The sequence below is a fragment of the Parus major genome, chromosome 2 (assembly GCF_001522545.3).
Source record: "Parus major isolate Abel chromosome 2, Parus_major1.1, whole genome shotgun sequence".
In the NCBI taxonomy this organism is placed as follows: Eukaryota; Metazoa; Chordata; class Aves; order Passeriformes; family Paridae; genus Parus; species Parus major.
In genome coordinates, this window is record NC_031769.1 from 55,580,927 (window position 1) to 55,600,190 (window position 19,264).

A 19,264-nucleotide genomic window follows, 5' to 3' on the forward strand; every position below is an offset into this window, starting at 1 on the left:
TGTAAGCCAGCAATTGAAAAGCCTCCTAAAATGACAGATTGAACCATGTTGGAATATCTTCACACAGTAGGGACTGGCTACTTGGAGATGTGAATCTAGTTTCAGCATTTGGTTCATGCAATTCAGTGTTTGCACAAAGAATCAGTGCACTCACTTTGAAAACAGAAAATCTCCACAGGTCCTGTGCACTATGTCAATGGTCTTTCTAAAACTTCTGTTACCAGAAATATAACCAAGTTAAGCCAAAATGGTTTAACAGTAAGTAGTACTGTGGCTGTGGAGAAGCATGACAAGACTGTCTTTAGCCTTGTAAGGGGCTCCTGCAGTCCAGCAGCTAGAGAAAACTGGCTCTAACTTGTCTCCTCTTAAAGGCTGTTAAACAATTAGTAGCCTGGAGTTTGCTAACTACTCAAAGGCAGGTTTAACATATAGGTATTTCCAATAATCAGTGTTCCCTGAGCCTTTGATACTCAGATTTTTACTGTGCTGTAGAACCTAGTAAGTTCAAAGCAATGTTTTGGGATTTTTTTTGCTTATCCATTTGAGTAGGTAAGCACAACAACCACTTCAATAACATCCATCATGGACAGTGCTCCTGGTTGTTACATTAATTAATCCTTGGACGCAATATCCTTTACAACCAATACACAGAGTGGAAAGCAGGACAGCATTTCTTTAAACATGTTATCCACTATTACTTACTATGCAGGGAATAGGTCTTCCACCTGGAATTGAGAAGATGAAAGGTATATGCCCAGATAATCTAAGAGGCCAAGAACATAGTCATTGAAGTCATAATAATTTGAAATCAACACACTGATTTCAAAGAATGGTAGTTATGTTGATCCCTAAATTCTGAAATTTCTACCTAAACTGATTATTTCCTTTCTCATTATTTCTGATTTGAAAATGAAAAGATCTGAAAATGGCATTTGAACTTCCCAGATGAAAAGCACTTTTTGAAATGGTACCTGAAAATGCCAGTAGACAATACTGAAATTTCATGGCTTGTCTCCCCTTACTGTCCCTTGGAGAAAGTGCACAATGGTTTTAACAACACTGATGATGACTAGGCATTTTTATATAGCCTGTCATCAATGAAACAGAAAAAGTCCAGATTTCTTCTTTTACCATTGTCCAAGTCCAGTTCTGGTCTTTCATTAGACATGCATGCTATACTCCTGTACTTCAATTTTTTAAATTGATTAATTGCTAATTAAAAGCTAACTTAAAACTAAGTTTTAAGCACATCCATCAGGGATGCACAGTTTGCCATGCAAGTCACGGTAACTGGAATGATGAAAAGTATTTAAGATGCTGGAACTCACTCTTGGTCCATTGAAAGGTCACAGGACAGCAAAACTGGTACATTGCTCCTACTCTATTTCAGGGCTAGTAATAACACACAGAAGTTTCTGTATTAATGGATCATATGGCACTCACATACTTCCATGATGTGCCAACTCATATAAAATTAGTGACTATCCATCAAGGCAGATGCTGCAGTGAATTTCAAAATCAGGCGATCTTTTTTTCCATCTGAAAATTGTATTTGGCACCAGAGCAAACAGAAACTAGTGTCAGTTTATCCAAAACAAGCTTCAGGCACAGCAGTTACCAATACTGCAGGCCATAGGACAAAAATTAAATTAAATTAAGTTATCATATGCAGAGTAATGATCATACTCAACAGAGTTCATTTAAATACAGAAAAAGATAATCTTAAGGAATAAAAGAGGTAAACATATTCTTAGACATCAAATCAAACAAAAAATTCATACACAGCTTAACTGCTGGATAACTTTTCAAGCAGAAGATAATAGAACTAAGTCATAACTGATTTCTCCATTTTATCTAATACAGTGGAGCCAGGGATATGTTCCAGTCAACCAGCAACCCCTGTATTCCAGTCCTGATGTTATGTGTAAAAGCAAGTGCTATGATGATTTAAATGGTCCTCTCAACAAAATACTTAACAGGGTGCAGGTGAGAACATAATATGGCCTCTGTCAACTACAGGTGTGTAAGCTTTACTGTAAGGATAACTTCCAAATTCCACAAAATAAACTTACATATTCAACTTTCTCCTTCCCTTGGGGACCAGTGTAAAGCAGTTTGGAGGTGGGAATAGACTGCTGACAGGAGGTAGAAATATTCTGAGGCCCGTGTTATGGCTAATATAATTTCTATAGGTTTTTGCTGTGTCTGATAGTTAGGAAATGTATTTTCAATAGAGGTCCCTGCATTTGGTATTTAAACAAATTTCTGATCTTCCTCTGGGAAAGAGGTCCATAGTTTCTTTGTATAATATAGGTTTAAATATTTCCTTCTATCAGTTTTATTTGCTTCTTTTCACTCTACCTGAATATTGATTTTTATTTTATATTACTTTTTGTAATATAAAATAAAAAAACCCATGGATTTAATTTTTTTATCTAAAATTTATATTGATAACAGTTTATTCCTAATGCATCTTAGATATAAATGTATTATTTGATTAATTATATACTAGAGCAACTGCAAAGAGACAAAAAAATCACTTCTCCAGGAAAAATGAATTTTATAAGCGTGTGGAAAGAAAGCTGTAAAGTAATCTTTCTCTGTGAACCCCAAGAAACATGGAAATGTTTGAGTGTCTGAGTCCAAGTAATTTGTCCTGAAAGTATTTGAAAACCAGTTCAAAGAGTCAGACATTATTTTGTGTGCATGGGTACTATAAAGTCCTGTGATTTACCTGCACTGCCCAGAGGTAGTCCAGACGCAGTTTCAAATCCACCTGCCTTGAATGCAGTGCTAGAGCACAAGAGAATAGCAAAATAGCTAGTATTGGTTCATAGCCACGCATATAAAAGGAGCCGCCCCTTAAAAATAAGAATAAATGGGTTATTCCAGATCTGACACCCAACACTGCACATTTTTAATATCACATGTTTAGTTTAGAACACATGGGTACCTCCTAATCACTAGCTTTTTCTGAAGAATCTCATCTGGGCAGGGAGATGGGTGATAGTACATCTGATCACTGCATCACACAAACATACAACTTCTTGAGGCTTTTTAGATGCTGTGCATTATTGTAATGTGTGTGCATGTTTTTAATTAGGAAATATAAAAACACTGAAAAGCTCAAAAGCTTAGTTGAAATCGGGATTGATTGAGGTCTGCTGAAATATTGCAGTTAAGTTTTTAACTGTGTTTTTCTATTCCATATGATAGTTAGACTGCAGTGTGTTCAGCTGGGGTGCATTAACATAAAACTATGGAACAATGGGGCAACTGTTGCCAGCTCCCAAAAGCTGATCACCTGTTGATGGATATTACCAGATCCTACAATTGCTGGGGAGAAGATGACTGATGTATTTCTTATGCTCTACTGAGTCTACAGTCCTAGGCAGCACTGAATACTAGAGGACAATTCAGAAATAAGTAGTCAATATGTGACTATCTACAGAAAATCACCCATTGTTTAATTTTTCAAGATACCTACCCCACTGCTTTTCTGTAACCACTGAGTTCCAGAATAACTATGTACAAAATTGTAACAAAAAGCAGGAGAATCATTTTTGGCAAGGAAGATACACGTAGAAATATTGCCAAGGTGAGAGTCCCCACTACACAGGAAAGGAAAGCATAGTGGGCCGTCTCACATGGAAGTTCATTCATTGTTTTATTCGTTCCACCAGGAGAAATTATAACTATTGAGCTGCTGGAATTGGTATTCCAAACCCAAGGCATGCAGCCAACCTAGAAAAGACAGGAGAGGTGAGAAAGGAAGAAAGTTAAATATGAAATAAATAGAAATGTAGTTGCTATGGAGGCTGACTGTAGTTCATTTTTAATCGGAAAAAATATGGCTGAGGAGTTCCCATTCAGCTCAATGTTGTATTAAAATTTCCTTTTCCTGCAATCCTCCACTGAGTTTTAGGGGAGAGACATGATTTGTTAAATAGATGCCAATAAGGGCAACCAACTGAAATGTGGGATTAGTTGAATAGTTTCCCTCTCAGTGCTCAAACCTAAGAGATTCTCAAGCCAGGATATTCCTGCAAAATTAAGAAACTTCAGTTAACATTTTTTTGTGGCCATGCAGGTGAAAAAGGTTCTTGTGCAGAGCACAGGAATAAATGTTCGTTTTATTGACTGTATAAATCATATAAACTTCAATTACTTAAATACGAAGTAAAACACATTTTGAGTGAAAAACTGAACATAATATCTTTTTCCATCTCACAGCTACTTCTGCTGTCACATATGTTTCAAATACAAGGACTCATCTTTAATTACCTCTGTCATTTCAGTTATCCAAGGAATTCCATTTCCTTCTTACACTGGGAAATAAATTTTTTAGTATATTTCTTATGGGAAATTTGGGGAAGTCTAACCTGCTTTTCCTAAAGACAATGTCATGTACATATCTCAGAGCTGTTACCCAAGGAAGAGAGGAATTTCTGGCAAATAGTGCAAGTCCCTAGAGCTCCAGTTTTAACTGCAGTCCAACCTTCACCCCTTACAAAGGAAAAGGATAAGAGTTAGTATAAGTAGGGGAGAGTGGGATGGTAGTGTGAAATTGATTTTACAGGCACCATCACATAAACCCTGCCCTGTACTTAAGCATCTCTTTTGAAGTGTGTTATAAGACCTTTTTATTTCATCCCAACCACTGACAATGACATTTTATAGCATGCTGTAAAAGTAACTGACATCCTGAAGGGTGATTAAACCATGTATTTTAGAAGGAGTTGTATTAACTTAGAAAGATGAGACATAATAAATAAAAAAAAAGTGGGTTAAACCCATAATGGGTAACACTATAAAATGAGATTGAGAGAGTGAAATGAAAAATCCCTTTAATGGGATTTTGTTCAATATCTTTAAAATGCTTTCATATTAAACTCATCCAAAAACATACACATGCAAGAGGGCTTCATCAGTGATGTGCAATCCATCCAGGAAAACATAATATGCTGTACAACCAGTAGTGGAACAGCAACACCTAGCTCTTCTGACAGATGAGAATTCTAGAGGCATTACTTTGCAGGAACTAATAATTTCTACTGATTAAACATTTCTCCTTAGGTTAAAAGTTCAGGAATGTTCAAGAATGGATAAAGTTGTTTTCTAAATTGTACCTGAATGATCACTGCCTTGTTAGAGTGAATCCTAATCTGTCTTCCACTGTTCAGCATTGCATTAGGGCTTATGATGTCTGTTTCTCATTTTTGCTATCTTTAAGTGGCAACAATGGTGCTTGCTTCATTTGGTCAAAGTAAGTGTCAGGAGTAAGTGTGGAGGCTGATTCATAAAGGTTCACGAAGCCAGACACACAGAATTTGCTGAGAAGATAGCCTGGAATCACTGCAAAGCTCTGTGCAATTTGTGCTTATGTCCACATTAGGAGCCTTATATACATCTGTGTGCTATTAGGGCTGTGTGTTACTCACACAGATTATGTTCAGGAATTCCCAGAAATGTCTCAACATCAGTTATTCTTGGTTCCTTTCAGGACATTGGAATCTACAGAAAAGGGATCCTCTGCCCAGTCAGTTCACGGGGATAAGCTAGTTATTATGTTCTCAGGGTAGATCCAGGGACAAGTGAATACACAAAATATAAAATATGAAATACAAAATACAAAATATGGTTCTTGGCATCTCGGCACTGAGAATTACCCACGTCCTCTGAATGGTCAGAACATATTGTCAAATTCCTGCAGAGAGGCATGATTTGAAACATCTGCCTTCTCAGCATTTCCAATTGTGTTTTGTGTGCTATTTTTGTATGGATTCTTTCCTTTGAGTACCCTAACATGTTTAATTCATTAGCATCAGCAGCCAAAATGCTAAAATTGAGCATTAAGAAATTTGTCAAGGCAACTGACTGGCAAATACTTAGGTGGAAGCTTGAATACCATTTGAATACAGGTCCACCACGTTGAACTCTCTGCTAAGGTACAGTAAAGGAAGCTCAATTTTCAGATTTTCAGAAGTATTGAGCACATTCGCTTAATACAACAGAAACTTTTTACACATTAGATGTGAATAGGTCACGTAAGTAGCACAGAGTAAACACCTCTTCTCTTTACACAAAACTGTCAAGATTTTAAGATCTCTCCATTGTTTCTGATCTGCCTGGACTAAAAATATCCCCATTATTACACAGAAGTCTGTTCTATAAATTGCCACATACAAATAGTAATTTTGTTTTGACCAGACTTCGTCTGTCACAAAATATTAGCCATTGAACTAGAAATCAAGTTAAACATTTAAAAGGTTTTCCCATAAAGCACATGACACCAGTAATCTACATGATGATAAGGTTTGACATATAAATTGATATTGGTTTTGAATAGGTATTATCTGTGTAATTTGCTAATAGCTTTGCCATTCCTAATTCAATACACTGTCTCAAGCCAAGTTCAAATTGCAGAAAAGGGGTTTAATTTTGAAGAAGCATGGTCTGCACGTATGAATAATAAAACAAGTAGAAATTAATCAGATGAGAATATGATATGTGTTTAATGGATCCCCACCAGCTTGTTCTTTAAACAGAATGCTAACTTAAGTGAAACTTGATTCAAATACTCACCACACAGCCTTGAGCCACAGAGTATATTAAGATCACAATAAAAATACACAAAATGGTACGAATTTGTATTGTCAGGCACCCTGGAAAACACTAAGAAAGAAAAAAAAAAAAGATTTATAGATAAAATATTTAAAATGTTTTTAAAGTGGAGTTGTTAATTTTAGTAGTCTATAAAGAGAAGTGAATTAGGACACAGGAATTTTACCTATACTGCAAATTATGAAGTTGCAGTTACTGTTGTGTTGTAACATGACATAACACTTGCTACAGTGTAGGTGTATTTTAATGGTAATCACAGTTTTGGGGATAATAAATGTGAAATTACTATTGCTATACATTATTTCACACTATAATTAAAACTCTTACAAATTTTAGTTGTATGTCTACTCGTGATGCAAATAATATTCTAGGATGGCATTTGATTTTGCTCTCATGGGAAAAGTACCCAAAGCAACTTTTGCCTTGCAAATTTTCTTCTCCTTTGCCTTGTAAATTGTGATCCAAGAGAACATACAGTGATAGCATAGAATTTTGGAGTGGTATATATGTCTTCTGTTATAAAAGGCAGGTTAAATGCCAGGGTAGTTTTAATTATTGTGACCCAAAGGAACATTCAATTTGCCGGAAACAGCAGTAGAGAACAAAAATATCTGGTGAAATGGAGTCATGTGAGCATTTTGTTTATCTTCACTTTTACCCTGATTCCATTTATCACACTATTAAGTGTCAAGATCTCGCTGCTATGAAGCCTGAGACAGAATGTGAGAGAGGAAGGGTAAGTCTGTCAGGCTGCCTACTTAGGCCCATTCCAGTCATTCTGATCAATTCTGCTTCCAGGTAAAGCTGCTTCCTCTCCCCTTGCAATAAGAATGTTTGGGGCATCTATTATCTGGATGTAATTTTCAAACCACAGGACTTCTAGAGACATCAAGGGTCAAGAACCCAATCCAAGAAACAGTCAGATTTAAAGTGGGCACTATCCTGTGTCCTTTAAGTGGAGGAAGCTGAGATTTATCAAGGTTGAATTTCACTTAAGGTCAAATGGAACAAGCAAACACCTGATTTTTGGATGAAAGTCAACAGTTTTGAAGAAAAACTGTTCACTTCATGGGTGTCACTGGCCTCAAAAGCATCACTTCCAGCAGGCAACAAAGTAATCATAGAGAGAGGCTATTGTAGCCTTGGCAAAAGAGAAATCTTGCATTGAAATTCAACCCCTTTCAGTATGCAGAGACGTTTTCCCTGTATGTGCAAACACGTTATTAAAAGTTTGAGGTAGTTATAGATGAATCAACTTCCTATGGGCTGGGACACATGAGAATACAGAGATTACAGGAAAAAAGAAAAAAAGGAACTATGATCTACAAATATATTCTGGCTTCAGTATAGGTTAAGTTCATGTAAATGTAGGTGTGGAGCAATCAATATCATATCAACAGTAGATTTGTATTATGGATCTGAGCTAATTTTCCATACAGTGTAAGCACTAGCAATTAATGAAACAGATTGGCATACTTGAGGTCTCATCCTCAATACTTTAATGGTATTATCCATCAAACTGTCCACTTAACTAGATCAGAATCCTGTATACAAATGGAGTGGAACATGTGTGGTTTTATCCATATAAATAAAATACAAAGTAATTTTGTTTGAAGAAACAATATCAGTTCCATTAATTCAGTTTGCAACCAAATAAATTGTCTACTGCTTATTAAAGAGATAATACCCATGGTTTGAAGATAATTCTGGATGGTTAATAGGGACAAAGCAAAATACAGATTCACAGATTACATGTCCTGACACATTACACAATTATTTTTGATTTTTGTAGTACATATATGTTTTAAATGTTGACATGCTAGGCTATTTGGTCAAAATGGCAAAGAAACCGTTAAAACATAAGTTATGAGACACATCTGAATTAAAATTCTGAAACTAATAAGATTTATACTTCTGACTTTAATTCTAAGACTGCATATGCACATTTATGATAGCATAGAATTTTTGGCTTAATTTTCTTTGTTTTACTTTATTTGAATTTTTATTAAATAGTGTGTACTTAATTAAGTAGTGTCAGATTACCAAAATTCTAGGTAACTGGTAAGTGGAATATTGTCAAAGTGGTTTTAAGAATGAGGTATTTAATGCTAAAGTATGGAGAAGCTGAGTCATTTGTACAGTGTGAAAGAGCAAGTAAGTTGCATAAGACTGATTAAAATAGGGGAATGATTGTTTTACAATTGTATATCCATTATTCACATCATATTAATTTTATTTCTAATAAGAAAAATTTTTGCCACAAACTTTTAAATTGTGATATTCTAAGGTCCCATATTTCTTTATTTTCTAATAATTTTTCAAATGCTGGATTTGAGCCTGTATAGTATTGAATCCCTGGAGGAACCTGGAATAAATACAAATTTTCTTGACTGACAAAACAGATGGAACACTTCTTATGCTTGCACTAGCTGCAGGGAAGTGGTATAAAGAGCAGTTACTTCCTATAAACTTTGTCTGCATTTCTATCATCTATAGAGAGAAAAACAGATTATAAACTACTTTGCCCTAATAAAAAAAAATCATCAAAGTTATTCCCAAATAATTTTGTAAGTTCATAAATAGGGTTCTGTTCAGTACCTGACACTTTGCTAATATATGATTTATGTTTCCATGAAAACACATGCTTTTCTTCTGCCAAAGGGCACTTTTTAAAACTAAAATTACTGTGTGCTAATCAGCAAAGCTGATTAACTGTGTAGGTGTGTTTTCTGAAAAGACTAAATTTTTATTAATCTAATACAGATTTCTTTCATCAGAAAATTAGAATCTAATAAAAATTAGATGCTTTATTCTGATCTGGCAGACCTATTTCTCCCCTAAAATACCCAAATGTCCTTCTGCATCATTACTGTTGTGAAAATATAATGCAGGAGAATTAATGATTACTAAAGGTTTTGAAAAGGCCAAGGATTGTGTGTGCAAAACATTGTGCTTTACTATCAAAACAGCTGCTGTTTTGGCAGGAAAAATTTTGAAAACAGAGGGGAAGTTAGCAGGACTTTACACCCAGACCAGCTGGAATGAAAGGGAGAACCTGTGTGCTCTGTGGTCAGAAAGGAGTAAAAGTCAGGCTAAAGCAGTTTATCTAAGCACAATATTTAGTGGTAGGTGTTCAAGGAAGATTTAGCAAAAAAAGAAAGCATAGAAATAATGGCACTGAATGCTACTCTGCTGTAATGATTACTCATGTAAAATGCCTACTTTCAGATGACTGATCTTTGGTTTTGCAGTGTCTAACACATTACTTACCAAGGAACTTTAAAACACATAGATTTCAGACTCTATGAATCTGTGAAGCATACACTGATGGCTTCATATTCCAAAGGACAAACATAGCATGGCCACCAAGAGGAAGAACAGTCACAAAATCTTAAATCACTTACTTGTACTCGTGTGACATGTAGATACATAATACAAGCCACTAGGAAGCATATGCAGAACACCAGGAGAACGAGAACTACGGTACTCCTAGAATCAAAACACAATAGAAGTAAGAGAAGTAATGCAATGCAACAGGGTAATAGATGAGAACAAACTGCTGTTGGGGTCCTTCTGAAATACTATTTTAAATAAATACATTTTAAATAAATGGTGGAGGTTCTCTCCCTCTACCTTGCTTTACACGAACCATCACAAATTTAGCAGTGATGGCCACTGCTCTCAAGACTATGAAATTAGTAAATGCTCCTGTAAATGGTCCCCACTCTGATCAATGATATCAAAGCACCTCAAAAATTCAAGTGTGTGGTCGTCAGGAGAGACACTTTCTAATTGTAGGCTAGTGCAGAGTAATCAGCATGATGACTCTTGTAAGGGGAGTGTGTAACTCAATTACTTGGCCTCAGCAGCTGTGTTAACAGTTACCAGATGCCTTTTCTATCTCATTTCTCTTTCTCAAAGATTCAGAAATCAATAATCATTCAATTCATACACTTTGCCAGTCAAATAAAATCAGACCAGACTGCCTTCCAATGAAACAGAAAAACTCCCTCCTTTTGAGTCTTCCTCGATGGTTAGACAAATCTTAAGTTTCACAAAGATGCTGTAATAATTTTTAAATTCTAAATCTTCCCTCTTCTGATCTATCAAAATAGGCTTGTTCTTAATGAAAAGAGGGGTGTAAACCTAGAACTTTCTTTCTCTGGAAAACTTCTCTCGGAAAAGTGGATCTTACCAAAAATTATTTCACCAGTGTTGACACATTTGCTCAAGCACATTCTGCTCAAGGGCAGCCTGGCCCCATGCCAACTATGGAATCAGGGCTGTATGACAGCAGTATAACATGATCTTCACACCCTCTTTTCTAACTTGTGAGAACAAACCAGTCAGTCCAGAAGCCATGTGAGCAATGGATTCAGGCATATATGTATCTGTGCCCTTGACAATTACTGGGGAAGGATTGTTTATACAGGGGGTTCTAACAGCAGAAGAGTGCAATTCTCCTGTAGAGTTTCTAACTATTTGACTTTGATTTCAAATTCATGTAACAGTTCCTGGTGATATAGGAACAGGGAGTAGCGGTGTAGTACATGTACCCAGAATGGGAAGGTGACTCTGGGCAAATAATCAAGGCAGGATCTTGTGCCTTTAGAGAATTCACTTGTATTCAGGATGGTAACATGATAGAAAAGAATGCAAGGGACATGTCTGTAACAACATCTTATAATGCAGCTATAGCTGGCAACTGACAGTGGTGCTGAGTGGGACCCTGACAGACATTTGGGCTGGCATCTAAAAAGGGCTACATTGTTGTTTGGGGTTTTTTTTAAATAAACACAGAATCAGGCATTAGAAGGGCTTATAATCAGGACTTTTAGCAGCTATGCTGTGTATGTGCCTCCATAATTGGACAGCTTAGGTTGACAGGAATATAGCCTTACTTTGACCACCTCCATCTGGGAATATAAAATGTGTCTTTAGATGAGAAACTGTTTTGCTCAAATGATGATAGGAATTGTGAGAATGGCAATGCCATTGATTTCTGTATATTTATGCAGTAATTGACTTTCCTATGACATTTTCTTGTCCAGATGATCAACCTCCTCCTTGAAATACTGTGATATATCACTTCTCTCATTAGGGTAAAATATTGCAAGCCTTGTCTTGGCATTTGCATTCTCTTGACATACCTATAACTACTTTGGCAATCTAAATAGCATCTTAAAGCTCCAAACTCTGGAAAGAGGGGATATTTTCCTATACTTCCAAAGTTTTAATTTAGCTCATGTTTACATCTGTGTCACAGCAAGGGAAGAGCCAAAGAAGAACAGTAATTTGGCTGTATGAAGCCACCACTCAGACACTGGAAGGAAGAACTTAGGTGCATTCAGTGGGTGGCTTTTTTAACTAACCCAGTCCATCTTCATGACTTTCTGTGGTGATATTCTTCTGGAGCTTGTGTGACTGTCAGATCACTACTTAAACCAAATCTCTGTCCAGTGGTTTTTAAGTGACAGTGGTTTTTCAAAAGGCTGTTATATGATTCTTGGAAATTCATTCTAGTTTCAACTGCACTGATACGTGTTGTTTCTCCTTGTTCAAAACTCCTATGTACAGCTATGAGTACAGCTGTGGCTTACTGAAGAAGACCTTGAAAGACTTCTTAATCATGCTCCAATTAGTCAGCAGAGTCATTAGTCTGAAAATGATGATGTAAATTATGATTCTTTCCAGTGACTTTGAATTCTTTAGATGAAAGGTACTATATCACAAGTTAGTATTTGTATTTCATAAAAGTGAATAAAGTATTTTTCCATCTTTCAACTAGCAATAATAGAACACAGAAGTATTATTCTAACTGGGGATTTGTGAAAAGACCATAATTTAAATGGAATATTCAAAAGCATTATCCTGTGTCTAGTTCTATTCCCATTGAAATCCTTATCATTAGTAAAAGTGAGTAAATTTTATTTTTAATGTTTTGATATTCTAATCTGAAAAAGTTTATTATTAATAATTCTATACTTTGCCCACAATTCTGTCTACTTCTAGATTTGAAAGTGGTCTAATTATTTTTAATTTAGTAGGCATTCATATAGAACTGACAAAATCTGAGGTAATCACTAACTAACTAATCACTCAACAATAGGCATAGGACCTTCCAGATACATAATTTGGTTATGTTTGCTTTAGCACAGTCAAGGTCAGACGGCAAGTAATGTGTGCATAGCCAATATATGCACTAGCCAGTTTATGTAGGGATAGTGTTGATACCAAAATCTTCAATGAATGCTATAAATGCAGGCCTCAATGCAGATGGATGTGTACTTTCAATGCTTTGTTACCATTAAACTCTGTATTGTTTTATCTATGTAGCTATCAATACCTGAAATTCTTAATACAAACTAGCACAAACACATTTAGAAAGCTGCAGTAACACCTTTGTAATGAAGAAATGCTTTAAATAAGTTTAAAATAACCACTGAAAGTTTAAATAAAATATGAAATGTATTTTTTTCCTCTTAGTGCATACTATTACAAAAGAAAAAAAGATAATGAAAAGTGTTTTCTGTGGACAAATAAAAGAGATAACAATTGGACTGGGGGTGTACTAACAGAGAATCTCCTGTGTGAGAAGATACAGACCTAGGTGCCCATTCCCATTCCAAAGACTTTAACTTTTGACTTGTGCAGGATGTCTGAGGATGTGCCACTTTGAATTATGATGGTGAAAGATAGAAACTTACTGTGGTATTATTAGAAGGTAGACAAGGCCAAATAAGGCAGCTAGAATTAGTGAGAGAACTACAGCACTGGTGAAGTACTCATCCTGAAGCTGGTGGTACTGTTAAAGAAAGGAAGAAATGAAGACAGTAAATATTTTATACATACCCAGACACCCACACTTGTTCATACACACAAACTAAAGGCTGTAAATACAACTAATTTGTATTTCACAAAAAAAAACCCCAACCAACCCTACAAAGTAGGAATAATTGTTAACTGATATGCATGCTTGTACATCTGAGTAAATTCCCTGCTTTCAATACTGCCACACTGGTGCAATATTGCAACCTTTTCCAAAGATTTAATGTTTTTTAAAATATTTTCTAGAATTTCTGGATTAATACTTATCAGGCTACCTATGCATCTTCTTGTCATTAACACCTCTCCAAAGCAGATGAGTGAGTAGGCAGACACATTGCAATGAGACTGCATTAAAAAAGTGACTCAGGCAGTTTGGAGAGGCAAAAGAAATACCAAAACACAGGATATATAACACGGAGTAGGATCCTGACAAGTAGGACAATACCAGTCTTTCTTTTTATCCCCTTCCAGTGTTTCCATAGGAAAATGATTAGATTAGTAGAGATTATGTCACCCTCTTAACTGAGAGACAGTCCAGTGAAGTATTCAAACATAGTGAGTAGAATTTAAACATTGCATGAAGCCCAAACAAAAATCCCAATGCCACTTGGCTTATGGTTAGTGAAATCAGTAAAAATAAATTTAAACCCCCTTACTTTATTTTCACGCTCAATTTGCTTATACTTCAGGGTAATGAAGTTCAAGTCAGCCATCTCAGACTCAGTTTGCCGGGCCTCTATCAAGCGGCTGATGTATCTGTTCACTCGAGTTCCCGGAGTGTTGTATACAATATTGTTAGAAAAAGAGGAGCGATTCCTGAGTTTTTCAGAGGCTGTCCTTAATGCTCTCCTCTATAATATGGACAAAGAAAGAAGCACAGATTTTATTAGCAGTGAGATTTTTCATTGCTGTTCATATTACTTCAAGCTCACAGAGAGGATGTGGAATTCATTAAACAGAGCAACTACAAAAGACAGAGTTTCTTATCTCAGTGTAAATATCACCTTTTTAAAATTCCTTGCCTGAAATCATGATATCATTTAAACCAATGAGAAAACTCTAGAAATTCTTTCCGCATACGGCCCTGACACTCCTCTGCCACTGAGGAAATAATCAGTTTGTTCCCAGTCAGGGTGACTTTACCTTGCAAAATGGTTTTATTTTTCTTTGTTTTCTTGACAGAAGACATGGAGCTCTGGACATCTTGAAGGCAAGGTAACCAGAGTCTTCCTAACACAAGTCCTACTGTCTAGGTGACAATACATTTTTCAAAACAACAGTTTACCTTGAAGTCTTGGACAATGACCATGTGTGACTAAGAGGGTCTGACATCTCAAATATTGCTATCTTTAACTCACCCAACTGGCTCTCTTGTTAAGACCTCTTGAGTAATGCCTCAAGTGCGCTTGAAGATCCAGATGGAGCCATCCAACAAATTATCAGAACTAACCTGTGCCTAAATGGCTCCTCCACGGCTGAGATAGCACAACTACAAAATGATTACTCATAGTCCTTTCCAGTGAGCACATCTGAAAGGGATTTTAGATAAGCTGTCTCATTTTTCACAGAGAGTGCTCAGGAGACCGTGAGCAGCATCTCAGACACACTGGTGGCAACCTTCAGTTGAAGGCACTTAAATCTAAATCATTATGGTTTAGAACGTCTCTGTTCTATGACTGGACAGACGTCAAGCCTACTTCCCAGAAGAGATTTGACAACAAAACTCAGCAAGTTCTGCTATTTCTGTAAAGTTAAAGGAATATTTTTTATCCTGCATCTGCAGAATTCAAGACAGTTCAAAACATTATGAAATAATAAGTCTACTCAGGATACAGTTAGTAGAGTCTGTCAAAAAGGTGTTAAAGAAGAAAACAAAATTTCTCTCTTCTGACACTCAGTCCTAAATAGCCCATTCTAGAGGCTATACCACAACAAATCCTTTTAATCCAGGTGGCAAAAAAGATGGTTATAACTATCTAAATAATCTTGCAGTAATGGCAGTTTCCTTTTTTATTTCACAAGAAATTATTAGGAATACCTCATCAGTGAACAAATTGTCAACTACAGCAGTTCATTAGCTTAGAAAATTTATATGTATATTATATCTAAATCCTTAGGAATAGTGAGAAAGGTTATCTGCTGACTGATACCTTAGTTTCTGTTTGTGAAGAAAAATGGACCCTAGCAAAGCTAACTTTTCAAGCCTTGCTTTGCTGACTTTGTACGTAGAGAGGACGTTACACAAGCAGTAAACAATTATAAGCCTACATTTTCCTTCAAGCTATCAGATCAAGATTACATTGTCTGTGGTGTAAAGAACTAATTGTTTCAACATGAAAACTAATCTTAGGGACATACATTGATTAGAGATCTTAAATTGCCAGCCAAACCACCGTTTTCAGTGTTTCTAAACAGAGAGAAATTTGTTTTTTTGAAGAAACATTTGTATCAATAATTTGTAGGAAAATTGAGTGCTTTTAGGAATATTGTCAGAAATAGACTATTTTGCTCTCAATAAAGTACAATTAGTTAGCATATATATTGCATTAGTTGCAGCAGAAATACATCTTCAAGGTTTTTTTGCAATTCAAATTTAAGCCTAGAGCATAACAACAGGGAGGAGAAAACCAGCATTTAAATAGATGTTTCTTTGCATTAGACCTGAAATGAGGGTAGATGAATATGGGTGTTATTCTGATATATGGAATAAATTATATTATCTATTCTGCCATTTTGAAACAGGGTTAAAGTTTCTATTATTAATCAAAACAGCTGCTTCTTACATATAATTATTTCCTCTACATTTCTTATTTGTATCTCTATTATTATTTTGCACAGTATATTATATCATGTCATATGTATGATCAAGATCCAGTATTTATGTTTCTCAGAAATGTACTGGCTTCAAAGCCTGTAAAGACCCCACTCGTTTACTTTACATGATTTGAGGACTGAAAACTCTATGTTGTAACACAGTGTATTTATATTAGTATAATATAAATCCATGATGTGGTACATAAAAGTTACAAAAGCCCAGAACAACTGTTTCCATTACTGATAGCATTGTGGAACTTTACTGCTAATGTTCTGCCATGAAAAAAAAATCATCAGATCACTAACAAATCCACAAGGAGATTTTCTGTGTATCTTACCATATTTATACATACATATACACAAGAATATACATTGTAAAGTATTGCATATGGTTCAAAGAATGTGTGGGCTATTTTTTAAAATACTCAAACATAACAGTAAATCCCAATTGGAAGGCTTTGTACATGGCCAATTTCAAAATCAAATCTGGAGTTTCTGAAAGTCTTCACTGAAACTGTGTTTTAAATGAACTAATTTACTTTTCTCCCCTTTTCCTGCTGAGGAAACACAAGCACATATACAACATAAAATACGAAAGTTTGAATGCTTTCTGAAAGTAAGATTTAGACTAAGTCTTCAATAAATGGAAAAAAAAAAACCAAACAGGTGAAGAAATCAGTCAAGCTGAATTGCTGATTCCAATGTTTACATGCCACCACTCACTGGTGGAGTGACCTGTGTAATATTGCCACCTGCTGTCAAAGGAAATGGAATGAGCACCTCTCATGGTTTTTGTCCATAAATTAACAGGTAGATTCCTATACAGAAAAGAAGCCAACCAGGCCACTAGTATGTAAGGCAATTTTGATTTATGGAATTACCTGGCATCCAAGAAAGTGGAATTTATATTTGTATTAGGGACTTTTATGTTTAAGATTTGTATTATGGACAAAGAGGGGTTTTGGCTAATCAGTTGCCTTTCATATTTCAGAGAACCATCTGGAGAAACAAAATTATTTTGTTGGTTTCCATTTGCCACCATCAGCTTCAGATGGGGATGGACAAAAGATGCAAAAGATTATTTGTTTAAAAGAATGGAAACAGCTTCAGAAATTCTAGTTCCTGTTGAAAAAAGCCCTTAATAGAAGCCACATAGCACACCTGTGCTGGCTTCTCCAATAGCATCTCCAAATCTGAGGCCTTTTATAATTAAATTTTGTCTTTACTGTGGGAATTAGATGGTTCTAGCTCCAGCAGGAACACCATAAACTTCTTTATCATTTAGTAACATCACCCCCTATGTTGTCAAAGATGGTCTGCTTGATGCAGTCCTGGAACTGATGCCCAAAGAGTTCACTTGGCCCACATGGAATACCTTGTCATCATCCTCACACGTCATGACGTTGGAGAAAGGGATCTCCGCTTTGAACATCTTGCGACAGTGCATGAGCTGCACAAGCAGATAGCAGACTGTCTTGAACTTCATTCTTTTGGCAGGCTTAATGTCTGAGAGAATCAGTCCAGGAAATATCTGTTGGTGAGAAAAATAATATTTATAACCAAGACATTGCATTTCCCATGCAGATGTACACACTTGCAGGCATTTGCACACCCTCATGGTCAGAACAAAACAATATTCTAATCAAGAAGCAATGCTTTTTGATAAACATCTCACACTTGCAATGAAGATTACTTCATCTTCAACACAAGATGTAAAGAACCTATTGAACAGACTTCATGTAAACTCATACTTAACATTTTGAGAACTGTTTTTTCTTAGAAATGTGGACTATAAAAGAAGTGCATTAATGACAAACTCACAGAAGAGGCAATATTTGTTCTTTAAATTCTTATTATATATATTCTATATATAATATTAATAATTTTTATTCTATATATTCTATATATAATATTCTTTAACATAAAAATAAATTTTTGAAAATACAGGAAAAATAAGGAGGTAATTGGCATTTTTATTAATTGAAGTTAAAAATATAATTTCAGTTTTCTTCTTTCCTTATCTTGTTGTTTCAGCCATAGGTAAGTTCATTAAAATCTGAAGAGGATAAATTTTCCTTTAAAGATATATCTATATATAGATATATATAGATATATATATATAGATATATATATAGATATAGATATATAGATACATAGATATATAGATATAGATATAGATATAGATATATAGATATAGATATAGATATAGATATAGATATAGATATAGATATAGATATATGCCTTAAAAGGAGGGTGTGAGGCATTGAGGCTATAACTCACATCTTATTTCTACAAAGCAAGAAGTGTTATACCATAGAGTATACCACAGAGAAATACTCTCAAAGGGTTAAGCATAATCTATTCCTTTTACCAAGTTTTCCCAGCTAGGCAAAGACAAATATTTTCTTGGTTAACTCTTAAGCATGTATTTAACTACTGCTGACTTCAGTAAAGCCCTAGCACTTGCTCAGATGCTTTCTCAGTTCAGGATATTCTATCAGTATTTATACCAAACTTATTCATGCTTCTGGCATGTGGAAAGTGTTAATGAGAAACATGGTAGGACTCCATGCCTCCTCAATATAGGAATTTAAGCTTATAAAATTAATTTCTTCTGGATCAACAAAATAAAGAAGCACATAGGATATGGTCCTTAGTTTTCATAGGTGCAAAAGACAGAGCAAATCACTCTCCAAAAACTTTATTCAAATGGTCTTAAAGTCCACAAATGACAATGAGAATTTTGATGTGCATTATTCACAATAATATGATTTACTAGAGCTGTTTACATCATCACTTCAGTGATCAAAGAATGAAATAAAAACTGAAAGCATTTGTTTACTGCATGTTTTCTTGGACAACTAAATTTAGATAGGGAAAATGACACTGATTATATTCTGAACGGCATCTCACATATTGACTTGTTATGTTTTACACATACAGCCATGCACTTGCATTTTTCTGGAAAATCAAGGTTATACATTTTGAACTTTCAATA

At 35.3% G+C, this 19,264-nt stretch overlaps 1 protein-coding gene across 1 annotated transcript in view; it reads right to left on the bottom strand.

Annotated features, from left to right (window-relative positions):
• The window catches only part of ADCY1 (adenylate cyclase 1), a 147,040-nt gene that overhangs the window by 20,915 nt on the left and 106,861 nt on the right, over positions 1–19,264 (bottom strand). The window contains exons 8-14 of the mRNA XM_015620219.2: positions 17,642–17,797; positions 14,109–14,303; positions 13,332–13,429; positions 10,029–10,113; positions 6,586–6,675; positions 3,488–3,744; positions 2,735–2,861 (exon numbers count right to left, since the gene is read on the bottom strand). Coding sequence (XP_015475705.1) covers positions 2,735–2,861; positions 3,488–3,744; positions 6,586–6,675; positions 10,029–10,113; positions 13,332–13,429; positions 14,109–14,303; positions 17,642–17,797 — 1,008 coding nt within the window. The remainder of the gene's footprint in view (positions 1–2,734; positions 2,862–3,487; positions 3,745–6,585; positions 6,676–10,028; positions 10,114–13,331; positions 13,430–14,108; positions 14,304–17,641; positions 17,798–19,264) is intronic.